The sequence below is a fragment of the Hordeum vulgare genome, chromosome 4H (assembly GCF_904849725.1).
Source record: "Hordeum vulgare subsp. vulgare chromosome 4H, MorexV3_pseudomolecules_assembly, whole genome shotgun sequence".
NCBI classification, from domain to species: domain Eukaryota; kingdom Viridiplantae; phylum Streptophyta; class Magnoliopsida; order Poales; family Poaceae; genus Hordeum; species Hordeum vulgare.
Window position 1 is genome coordinate 600,688,558 of NC_058521.1, and position 12,459 is coordinate 600,701,016.

The 12,459-nt window shown below is 43.2% G+C and overlaps 1 protein-coding gene across 3 annotated transcripts; it reads left to right on the plus strand.

Moving 5' to 3' along the window:
- The first annotated feature begins 384 nt into the window (after positions 1–384).
- On the plus strand, positions 385–5,157 carry LOC123447492. 3 transcript variants are annotated; one of them, XM_045124099.1, is made up of 7 exons: positions 385–806; positions 1,029–1,343; positions 1,632–1,690; positions 2,273–3,707; positions 3,775–3,887; positions 3,972–4,209; positions 4,312–5,157. In XM_045124099.1, exons 2-7 carry the CDS (start codon positions 1,187–1,189, stop codon positions 4,869–4,871), a joined length of 2,562 nt encoding a protein of 853 aa, XP_044980034.1. In that variant the 5' UTR covers positions 385–806; positions 1,029–1,186; the 3' UTR covers positions 4,872–5,157. The 3 variants fall into 3 exon arrangements, with proteins under 3 accessions (XP_044980034.1, XP_044980035.1, XP_044980036.1); XM_045124100.1 differs by having other exon boundaries at positions 1,032–1,343; XM_045124101.1 differs by having other exon boundaries at positions 1,141–1,343.
- The last annotated feature ends 7,302 nt before the right edge of the window (positions 5,158–12,459 follow it).

Sequence of the window (12,459 nt, forward strand, 5' to 3'; positions counted from 1 at the left end):
GACCCAAACGGACAAAATGCAGACGAAATCGCTGTCCGTTTGGGTCGACCGGTTGGAGTTGTCCTAATGTTTTTTTTATTTTGACTTAAAATGTACTAGCATCAAGCCGAGCATATAAGCAGCACTTGGCCATTCATGGTTTTCTAAAAAACATATGACTAGAGTAAACGAATGATGTGATGCTTTTACCGCAAGATTGGATCATTGGTACAGGCAGGCAGGCAGGCAGTCAGGGCGGCCGGCTAGCCAGGTAGCTTCAAGGACAATTATCAAACGCTCTGATAACTTTTTCCTGCAGAGGGGTGGGGAAAAAGCCTTGCGTGCCTGCTGCTTGTGCATGCGTGGGTGAGTGCGTGGGTGGGGGGCCATGGCCACCTTGATGCTTGCCCACGGCATGTGCCGCTGCTGGTGGTGCTGCTACACCTGTCCCTCGCCATAGCTGTGCCGCTCCGCAAAGCACAAAGAGAGGCCGGCAGGCACAAGGGAAGAAGATGAAAAAGATGGTGTGCCACTGACTGACCTGACTGGCACTGGCCTGCGCGAGCCAGCAAGAAAAGGCTTCTTCTTCTGATTCCTTGCTTCCTTCCTTCCGCCGCCGCCGTCGTCGTCGTCGCCGCCGCCTGCTGCACAACTCAGGGCAGCTGGTCATGGCATCCCTTCACATGGCCGGAAACATCCCCTCCATGGTTGCTTCCCTAGCACTCCTCTAGCTAGCCAGTCCTGTGTGGCGATCTCCTCCTCCTCATCGGCTCCGAGCTAGCGGCGGTTGTTCATCTTCTTCCCTGCGGCGCCCGCCGCCATCGTCGGTAAGTAATCCTTCTTCTGCTCTTGCCTTGTAATAATGCCGGATGGGTTCCCCTCTGGTTTTGGAACCATAATCATACAAAGGTGTCTGTGGTGGTGGTTTTGCATGCCCAGCTCCGTTTCTTCTGTGATTACCTTGTTGATATTAGACCCAGCACACGAACGTAACAATCAGAACATGGTCATCTGCACCCAACTCTAATTGTTTGTTCATCCAACTGCAGCAGTGTGCAGACATTTTCCGCGACCATGCTTGCTTGGTTACTTGCTGCAAGAAAATTAATTAGCCCCACCCATCAACTGAACAACTGATACTGCTGGGTACTTCAACTTCAGAGTTCAGAGTTCAGAGTGCAGGTAGAAGAAAACCACTGTACCGATAATGGGGAAGACGAGCCAGAGACGGGCTACGCAGATCCAGGAGAACAACTTCGGCTGCACCTGGGGCCTCATCCGCATGTTCTACTCTCGCCGCGACCCCAAGCTCATCCTCGACAGGAAGCAAGGGAGCAGAAGGCACTCCTTCAGCGGCTTTGCTGGTACTGCTTCTCTTAATTTAATTAGAGACCACAGCTACATTACTGTTATCAAGACATAATAGTTATCCAGATATGTGGCTATTGCAACAGCAATTCAGCTTCATGGCAAAAATACTATCTTGATGTCCGTCCTTCACTTCAAATTTTGCTAGTATTACAAACTAGCAACTGTTCCACCTAGATTTAACTGGAAAATATGAAGGCATTCAGGAAATGCATCACTCGAGCCTGCTGTAAATTCTGTTTTTGGAATTTGTACTGCTGCTAATGCACCCTGCATGGTTGCAGCAAGAGGGCACTCGAGAAAGAAGTCCAGGGATTTTGAGGAACCAGACCAAGACGCAGATGTAAGTTCTCTGTATCAAAATAGAAAAGATGCGGTTTCAAGAGTGAAAAAAGAGATATATTATTGCTTTTTATTGTAGATAGCATAGTGCTTTCGTTGGCACCACAACTCCACGAATATGCAGCAGATGCAATAAGTTACTTGCATAACAAAATTGCTGTGACTTGTGGAATTAAAAGTGTCAACTTGGTTTTAATAGCAGCCAGCAAGTCTTCGAGGCAAAGTGCAGTTTTAATATAAGTTTAAGTTGAATAATAAACTTAGAAAAAGGAGTTCAGATATGTCAACAATGGCATATCTTACTATGCATGGACTTGTATTGAACAACCATCATTCAGTCCCCCTTTGTTTCAATACAGACTCTGTTCAAGCTTTGCTTGTGTTGTTTGTGTCGAAACTGAATTTGTTGGCCTTCTGAAAACTTGCGTGCATAACTTATAACATGTTCGGCTTGTAAGTTACTGTGTCCAAACCAAACAAGATACGTAACAAAATTGCATTTACTTCGAAGTGCATGCCAACATAACAAATAAGATCTGCTTGTTTCCTGGTAAGAACTCATTTTTGGTCTTATATTTCTTAGAACATGGAGGAATGCAGTACGACGAAGCCAACTGTTAAAAGACTTATGGAGGGCGAGTTGGGCAAGCTAAAACAGTCAAAGAAGATTCCAAAGGATGAAGTTCAAAGAATATTGGCTGACCTGGGACATGATGTCTGTCTGGACAAAGATACAATGCAAAACGGCAAACCAAATGGCGTTGCAAGTCCCGACGCAGACATCGGCATTGCTTCTTCCTCTGGATCCCTCGATCCCGGTGGTTCAAAGTTCATGAGACAGGCAGAAGAAGATGGCCTTGAGCTTGCTTTGTCAGATTTGCTGGGACATGTCTATAAGTACCACGATGAAGGGCCGCATGATGACTGCAGGAATAAGAGTGAACTATACCCTGAATTAGAGTCCATTATCCATACAAAGCTTAATGAGTATAGGAATCCTCCCTGTGATCTTGCTTATGATAGAACTCCGGTGCGCGAGGAAAAGCAGCTTGTTGACAACAAACATATTTGCAACAGACATGTAGGGGCCAGGTTAGAGCCCAAGAATGTTTTTGAAAAAACTAACATTTTCGAAGATACAAAGGCTTCAAAGCAGCATGAGTTGTCTATCAGAACAAAGAATAAAGAGAGCAGGAATATATTTTTTTGGAAGAAAGATAAATCAAGCAGAACACATGCACCAGAGGGAAGGTCTTCTCAGCCAGTTAACAAAATAGTTATACTGAAGCCAAATCTAAGGAGAGGATTTGACCCTACAGTAGCAACTGCATCGACATACTTACATCGGCAATCAGGTGGAATTCAAGCTCCAGAATACAGTGCAGCTGAATGTTCGACATTTTCAGTTAAGGAAGTCAGGAGGAGATTCAGGATCGTGACCGGAGAAACTAGAAAAGGAAGACCCACAATGAACGAAGATGATGTACAAAGAGACGCGTGTTTGCTCAGAGACTCATTTACAATTATAAAGGATTCCAGACAGGCCCCTCCAGCTACTGATAAAAATGACGTTCGATCTTCAAACAGCAGTAAACACAAGCGGATAAATCATTCACTAGGTGGCTTCAACAGCGACGTATCTACCTCAAAGGATGCATCCACCTTCTACGCAGAAGCTAAAAAACATTTAACAGAAATTCTGAAGGACAATAGTCATACTGGCAAGGATCCAAGTCCAGCAGTTCAGGTCCCAAGGTCCTTGGTAGGAATGCTTTCCCTCCCTCAATGCAGTACCCCATCATCACCTGGGACTACCCCAAGGGTACAAGATTGCATTGAACATTCACATGTAGAGAAAAATAGCTGTGCCATACACAAGACCGAGGGGGAAGAATCTGCAGAAGAAGGAAATAAATCAGAGGAAGATTCAGGGAATGCTGAATGTGGTACTAGTGAAGCACCGGTTGAACAAGCTGATCAGGAAAGACACGATTACAAGGAAGAAGACACACAACAAGGTGGGTGATTACAGAATATATCAAATACTGCATGGATATTATTTTAACAGAGTATGCATACGTGCAGGTGCCGAACTTGATGTCGTTTGTTCAGAAGAAATTGACAATCCGGATGACTCTGAAAAATCCCGGAATGCACAATGTATCCCAACAGAGCAAGACAGATATAACTCACCCCTAGTATGTTCAAGCCAGTATTTATTACTATTTCATACTATTAGTCATGTACTAGTTTAATGGAATTTTTGAATGCCTGCATTGAAGGAAACGATGGAAGGAGCAGAACCAGGTAAAGGGCAAGATGAGAGTTTTACAGGCTCCCCTAAGAATTCTCTTGAGATGCTAGATGAGCGAGAGCCAGAAACTCCCAGACCAATCGCGTCGGTTGAGCTGATAGAACAAGTGAACTATATAAAGCAGGAGCAACCCAGTCCTGTGTCTGTTCTTGATCCATTATTCCATGAAGATGTCGGCAGCCCTGAAAATAAGGGCACGATAAAATGTAATATTCAATTGGCAGAAAATCAAACGTATGCTTACCGTTGACCTTCAGAAAAAAAAACATTGTACTAAAATATTAATGATTTCTTCCAATGACCTACAGGTGAGCTGCACCAAGATGTCTCGAGTCCCCACCAGTACTACCAAGACGATGGATCATCAGACCTAGAAGAGATCTTCTGGGAGGACAGGGATGTCAGGTTAGGTTACATAGAGACAGTGCTGGAGCTATCAGAATTATGCACATACCAGGACTTAGATGTATGGTATCTAGAAGATGAATTGATCAGACCTTGCCTGTTTGAAGAACTACATCAGGGCAGTCATCAAACAGATGATCTGAAGCTCTTCTTTGACTGCATCTGTGAAGCTATAGCAGCAGTACAGGGGAAACACTTTGGAAACCCCCATTGCTTATCTTTTGTCAGACAAAACATACAGGCGCCTCCAGTGGGACAGAGCCTCATCTCAGAAATAAACAAGCACATTGAGGGCCATCTCTGTTATGAATTTCCAAGCACATTGAACCAGCTAGTTAGTGTGGATCTGGAAGAGGGGACTTGGATGAGTCTCCGGTCGGAAAGCGAGGAGACTGTTGTGGATATATGGGAATTCATACTGGATGAACTGTTAGAAGATGTCGCTTATGACTTGTGGATGTAGTCTATCAGGGCGTTCAACTCAGAGCATTGTGCGCTTGCTAATGTGAGTATTAGATACTCCCTCCGTCCCATAATATAAGAGGACGGAGGAAGTAGCTTTTAACATGTTTGGGAGGGAAGAGCCCGTGAGGTTTGGTTTTCTTGATAGTGTGCAGCTGATGGTTACGATGTTGCTCTTGTGCCTTGTGTGGTGTGTGCATGTGTGGTTTGTGTAACTTGTAGTGTCAGTTACGGAGTAGTTATGCAAATGCAAGACAATCAAAGTGATAGATACCCATTTCAGTGAAGTTGGGAGTGATCCTTAATCGATGTGCGCGTAATCAACTCCGATACATATACATCATCCATTCCAGTCAAGTGGTTTCACAATTTGACAACGATAAACATGATAGAACAGGACATGCTTGACGGACGCAGATTTTTTGAGCACCTGCACTTGGGCCTGCTATCCCGGCTCTTCAATGTCGCTTTAAGATATGTGCGACACAACTAACTTTTTTACATGAATTTTTTTCTTTTTTGTTTCTCTCATATAGAACATGTCTTTAAGTTCAAACCTTTGTAGCGTGGCAAAGCTTTCTAGCTAGAATCTAGGATAAATCTTTCAGAATTTTTGGTCCGGCATAAATATTAAAAGTAAGAATTTTCAACTAAACAAAACTTATTTTATATATGTATATGTTGGACCAAAAAATCTAGAAGTTTTATCCTAGATTCCAGTTGAAAATCTTTGCTGCAAAAGTTTGAACTTCAACACATCTTCTAGAGAAAAGAAACAAAAAAAAATTCTATTTGCACGAATCATGATGCGAAGAATGGATGGATGGCGAGATAATTAAGAAGGACCCGGACGCAGGTGCTCTAAAACATGTTTTCGCATACTTGACAGAAAGCTTGGATAGCATTGCATATATTTCCTATGAAAGATATGCATATCATTGCTAGATTTTCTTGTGAGATAAATTCTGAACCTAGTACATTTGATGATTATATTGAACAAACACCCGAAGAAGTCCGTGAGAAGGATAACGATGAATCTTCTCTAAGAAGCAAGAGACGAAGGGTTGCAAAATCCTTTTGTGATGATTTCATCGTATACCTTGTGGACGATACTCCCAAGTCTATTGAAGAGACATATGCATCTCCGGATGTAGATAATTGAAAATAAGATGTTCAAATTGAGATGGACTCAATTCTTTCTAATGGAACTTGGGAGTTAACTGAACGACCTTATGGTTGTAAACCTATGGGTTGTAAATGGGTGTTCAAAAAGAAGTGAAGGACTGATGGTACTATTGATAAGTACAAGGCGCGACTTGTGGCCAAGGGATACACTCATAAAGAAGGCGAAGATTACTTTGTCACTTATTCACCTATTGCTAGAATAACCACCATTCGGGTGCTACTTTTCCCGGCTGCCTCTTATGGTCTGATCATTCATCAAATGGATGTAAAGACAACTTCCCTAAATGGAGAGTTGGAAGAGGAAATTTATATGAATCAGCCTGATGGATTTAGGGTAAAAAGGGAAGAGAGAAAGGTGTGCAAGTTGTTAAAATCTTTGTATGGTTTGAAACAAGCACCTAAGCAATGGCATGGGAAGTTTGAAAGAACTCTGACTTTTGCGGGATTTGTCATTAACGAGGATGATAGGTGTGTCTACTATCGCCATGGTGCTGGCAATAGTGTCATATTATGTGTGGAAGACATATTGATATTTGGTACAAACATTGTTGCAATCAATGAGGTCAATCTTTCCTATCAAAAGAGTTTTGACATGAAAGATGTGGGAGAAGCTGATGTGATCCTAAACATCAAACTTATTAAGGATGCGTGTGGGATTACTCTAACACAATCTCACTATGTTGAGAAGGTCTTGAGCCATTTCGGCTTTATGAATAGCAAGCCTTCTCCAACACCTTATGATCCCAGCATGACACTTAGAAAGAACAAGAAAGAAACGAGAGATCAATTAAGATACTCTCAAATTGTCGGTTCACTCATGTACCTAGCTAGCGCTACAAGACCAAACATCTCTTTTGCTGTGAACAAACTGAGTAGGTTCATGTCCAACCCGGGTAATGATCATTGTCATGCACTAGAAAGGGTCTTGCACTATTTGAGAGGTACTATGAGTTATGGAATTTCCTATTCAGGACACCCCGCTGTGCTAGAAGGATAGAGTGATTCAAATTGGATCTCCGATGTTGATGTACTCTACGTTACAAGTGGGTATGTATTTACTCATGGAGGTGGTGCAGTGTCATGGAGGTCTTGCAAGCAAACCATATTGACAAGTTCAACTATGGAAGAAGAACTAACAACTTTAGACAGAGCCACTGTTGACGCAGAATGGCTGCGTGAACTCTTGATGGACTTGCATGTGGTTGAAAAACCTGTACCGGCTATTCTTATGAATTGTGACAACCAAACGGTTATCACTAAAGTGAATAATTCTAAGGATAACGCAAAGTCATCAAGACACGTGAAGAGACATTTGAAATATGTCAGGAAGTTCAGAAACTTCGGAGTAATTACTGTTACGTATATTCAAACAGACAAAAACTTGGCACATCCATTTATAAAGGGACTATCACGAAATGTGATAGATATTGCATCGAGGGAGATGGGTATGAGACCCATAGACATTACATCATAGTAGTAACCCAACCTTTGTGATCGAAGATCCCGTAAATTAGGACCTGGAAAGAACAAGCTATTGGTTAATAGAGGAGAGTAAAAAGTGGTCGTCTCTAAGTGAAGATGGAAAACTCCGAGAGCTGTAAGGCTTAAGTGCTGTAAGGCAGGTTGGCTACACGCCTTAATGTGATTCTGTTGGCTATTATAGCAAAGATGTTGTCCTACAGAGCAATCTTGAAAGAACATATCTATACGAGCTCCGATTGTGAAACGTCGCAATCTAGAAGATTTGGGTAATCTCTAGTAAGCTCACGAAGAGACCAAGGAGTACGACGTATATGCTCCAAACCGCGGGGTAGTCTACTAGCAGCCAGGTATTGGTTAAGAGTTTGAGTGAAACATGTTCACACAAAACTAGCAATTCAAGGCATAGTCCATTGTCAAGTTGTGGATGAATGTAGCTTAAAGTTATAGGCAAAAGTTTAACTTAACAGTCTCTACCGAAATACTAGTATATTAAACAAGTGGAGAGAAAAGACAAATCTCTAAATGGGTATTTGAGTCTGGTGGGGGGTTGTTAGAATTAATGGGCTTGACCCATCTACAAATTGTGAAATCTCAAATTGAGTCCATGAGTAAAATGGCAAGTGGTGGTGCTAAAGTTTAGCCCTGTACGCTGGTTGAGAAAGAGTTGGACCTCTTTATATAGTGAGTTATTTCCATCACTTTAAGTGTGTGGTGAGAAGAGAAAGGAGAAGACCACACACGCTCGCTCGCCTGGCCGGGGCGGGCGACGCGTACGTGTTACATGCGTGAATGATCCGCCGAATTCCGGTCCGTTGCCTTGCGGGGGCATGACTTCCTTTTGCCATTTTGTTTTTATGTTTTGGCAGACAAGTTGAGAATTTCTTGTCCGGTAAGTACACGACTTGGAAACCAAGTCGGCCCGAGACGTGATCGCGACACGGTATCCACCTTGGTCCTCCTATATATACTGCTTACCGTGGTCGGCCAAAGACACACCGAAAACACCTAGGGTTTTGCCTCGTCTCACAACTTGTGCCGCCGTCGTAGTCTACCTCATCTCGAGGGCCGGCGTGCATCGGCATGGGAGAGAGCAGGTCTTCAAAATCGTTCGTCTTTGCGATCCTGCACCGGGAGAGGACGAATTAGGTTTTTGGAAAGCGCTTTACGGGACTGCTCAAAGTCTTCACCACGGGTCGTCTACCGTCCAAGTCGGGCGGTGCTACTCATCGTCGTCTTCATCGCCACCAACAAAGGATCGTCGCCAACATCACCATCAATAGGGTCGCTCCTGCTGCAACTAACGAACAGTACGTTACTCGTAATATGTTAATGTTCATCGCTGTAGTTGTTGTTTCTTGTACGGTGATGTTGTGCATGTTTGGTTGCTCTTTTAGATTACTAGAGTATTGCATGCTATCTTCTGTTTTAATTAGTCATGAATTATTTATTGAAATTAATCATGAACTTGCATAATCCTCCAACAGATTTTCATGAATAAATTAGGAGTGGCAAATGCCAAGTTATTAATTGTTTTCCCATTTGCCCCCGCAATTTTTTTTGTTTTCCCCTTTGATTCCATACGTCCTTTTTTCCACAGGTATGTGCTATACCTAGCTGCATTCACACACGTCCTTTCCACAGAATTCTTTGCTCAAAAGTCCTTCTCGATATAGCATTTGATTCGTAGCTTCATCGTTTAATTTATATATCTGATGTGACGAGAAACGCTTATGTTTTCTTTTTGCGGGGTGGGAAGAGCTTAATTTAGAAGCTGTTTGCACGTACGTGTGGAAATACCTTGGTTGAAGATGGAGGAAGGAATATGTCCTGCTTCTGCATGGGTGGGTAGGGCTATAGAATATATGTACACGCCTCTAGCTAGATCAATACATTGCCATGAACACTGCTAACAGTGTGGATACAACAACAATAATAGTAGAGATGCCACCGGCAGCTGAATTAGCTGATGAGCTGATCCAAGCCTCTCAAAAGCTGGAGGCTGTTTACTCCAACATTCTGAACCAGATCCATAGGTTTCCGGCATCCCTGCGGAGCCTGGACGGCGACTACATCGTCCCAAGAATGGTGGCCATAGGCGCTTACCACCATGGCCTCCCCGAGCTGCAGGACATGGAGGAGATCAAGAAGGCGGCTGCATACCACTTCTGCAGGGACTCGGGCCTGTCTCCCGAGGCCGTGTACCACAAGGTTCTGGCCGTCGCCAGCGATGCTCGAAGCTGCTACACGGACGGCGAGCTCCAGTGCGTGACCAGCGATGAGGACTTCTTCGCGTCCATCATGTTCAGGGATGGCTGCTTCCTGCTGCAGACTATTCTTTGGATCTTGCAACAGGGCGGCGGCGATGGCCCTCCTCTTCCATCCTTCTCGTGTAAGTTGAACAGCATGGCCCTTTTGAGGGACCTCTTCCTCCTGGAGAACCAGATTCCATGGGTGGTGCTGGAGGCTCTCATGGGCTGCAGGCTAGACGTTTTCCCAGATGCACTGCGTGAGTTCATCGTCCACATTGGCAAGTTTTTCCAGCTGCACACCGACACGGATCTACTGCACCAGCCCTTGGACTTGAAGTTGGACGGGAACGGGAGCTACAGCAGCTACAGCAAGCCAGCGCATCTGCTGGCCCTCCTCCATTTCCACCACTCGGGCGGCTCCAGCAGCACCGACGAGCTTCACCTTCTGGGGCTGGAGACTCTGCCCCCGGTGGTTACAAGCGCCGTGGACTTGGCCCAGACGGGCATCAAGCTGGCACCCAGCAAGACGGCGGCGTTCGGCGGCATGGCCCTCATCAGCAAGGGCGCACTCTTCCCCGAGCTCTCCATGCCGCCGCTGTTGCTCTCCGAACTCACCGCGTGCTGGCTCGTCAACATGGCGGCGTTCGAGAGCACGGGGTCGGTGCATCACGGCGCCACCTCCGGTCACTACATTGTCAGCTCCTACCTCACCCTCCTGTCCATGCTCATGGACAGGGTGGAGGACGTGCACGAGCTGCGTGCTAAGCGTGTCATCCACAGCGACTTCACCAACGACACGACACTCGCCTTCTTCAAGGGCGGTCTCACCAGCTACCTCTACGTCAACGACCGATATCTGGACATATTAAAACTGATCGAGAAGCACAAGCTCGAGCGTTGGGTGTGGATCGCCATCCACAGGTTCATCTACAACAACCTCAAGACCATCGTCGCCGTGCTATCCATCATCAGCGTCCTCGTCGGCATCTTCAAGGCACTCTTCTCTCTCCAGAAATCTAGCTAAATTAAGCGAGTGACATTTGTTTGTGTCCATCCTTTTGCCATGCATGTGTGCACGTGCATTACCATATAGTGACACATGTGGTAAGCAATTCAAACTATTCAAAACACAAAATACACATAGGAGACACTTCTATGCAGCAGTCTCATAGGAAACTTTCCTCAGACGAGCATGCGCCGTTGATGCATGCATGTCACCATGTAATAATAAATGTCGTCCTCAATTTATTTTTTCGAAAATAAATAAATATCACAGCCACCTTATTCTAAGTTTATTTGATTATTTCATTCAGCATGCCAACAGTCATGAGAACATTGCTACGTTTTGGTTTTCCTGTAACCGAATTGAGCTATATATATATATATATATATATATATATATATATATATATATATATATATATATATATATATATATATATATATATTTAATGTTTGGATGGTGTCAATCGATAATCGTAAATTCATTTGAGAATGAGGGGTGAGGTTTGTTCAATGTTTGGATGGTGCACTATTACAATTGACGAGTTTGCCAGGTGTTCTTTAAGCTTGTAGCTAGAAAACGCCCTACCAATTTTTTGGTCCTGACGGAAATTTTAGTCTTTGTTTCGATTGTTACGAAATAGTTTTCTGGCATGCCAATATTATTTTTCCACTGCTACTCTTTTTTCTAACAATGTTGGCTAACTCATACGAGCAAGCCAACTTTCAACAATATTAGGGCAAAGTTGGCTGAACAAAAAACACCTAAACTTTTCCGGTTTCCTATTCGATTTGTTTCACACACCCATATGTTGGTAAATTCATTTGCTACAGGCTTTTGGGACTCGACTTTTTTAATTAAGGGCTAAGAGGGTTCATTAAGTTAATACACATAAACTTCATTGAGCTTCAACACATTAGAATTCGAGAACATCTACTCACAATGTTTATTCAGTGGTTGCGAAATGATAGCCATGCGAAATTGCTTTTTTAATATAGATATAATGATGTCCAACATTTGTAACATAAGCTACATATTATTGGACTAATTGCTTGCTAAAGCATGAATTTTGACAGTCAAACTATGGCTTGTATTTTGGATTGAGGTAGCATTATGATAGAAATTACTCAAAGATTTTGTTCGACGGGAAACTGGATATATGACCAACCAATATTTTAAGTATTTGAGAACTATAAGATACTTATGCAATACAATTATTTTCTGTTAAGTTTTTTTTTTTTGCTATTGTATATCCACAGATATAAGTATTTCCAAATTAATAAATACTTGAACTTATAAAAAATACATGACATACATTTTTATCATAGAATGAACCATTTTCAAACATATGAGTCGCTTGTCGCAACAAGTACGCTTGCCCGCGAAAACTATGCGTCGGCCTTACCGGTTCTTAATACGAATCACCAACGGGCGACATACCATACTGACCCACTTAGTCCACTCGGTGGCAGCTAGTTCTAGCTGTTCCTAGGTTCTCTCGAACAACTTTTTTTATTTTATTTTCCTTTTTGATTTCCTTGGTTTTTCATTGGTGTTTTTATTATATTTTTTCATTCTTCATTTTCCTTTCTTCGCCTTTTACTCTTCTGGCTAATTGTTTCTCTTTGTTTATTGTTTTATTGTTTTATTGTTTTATTTTATTTTTTTAT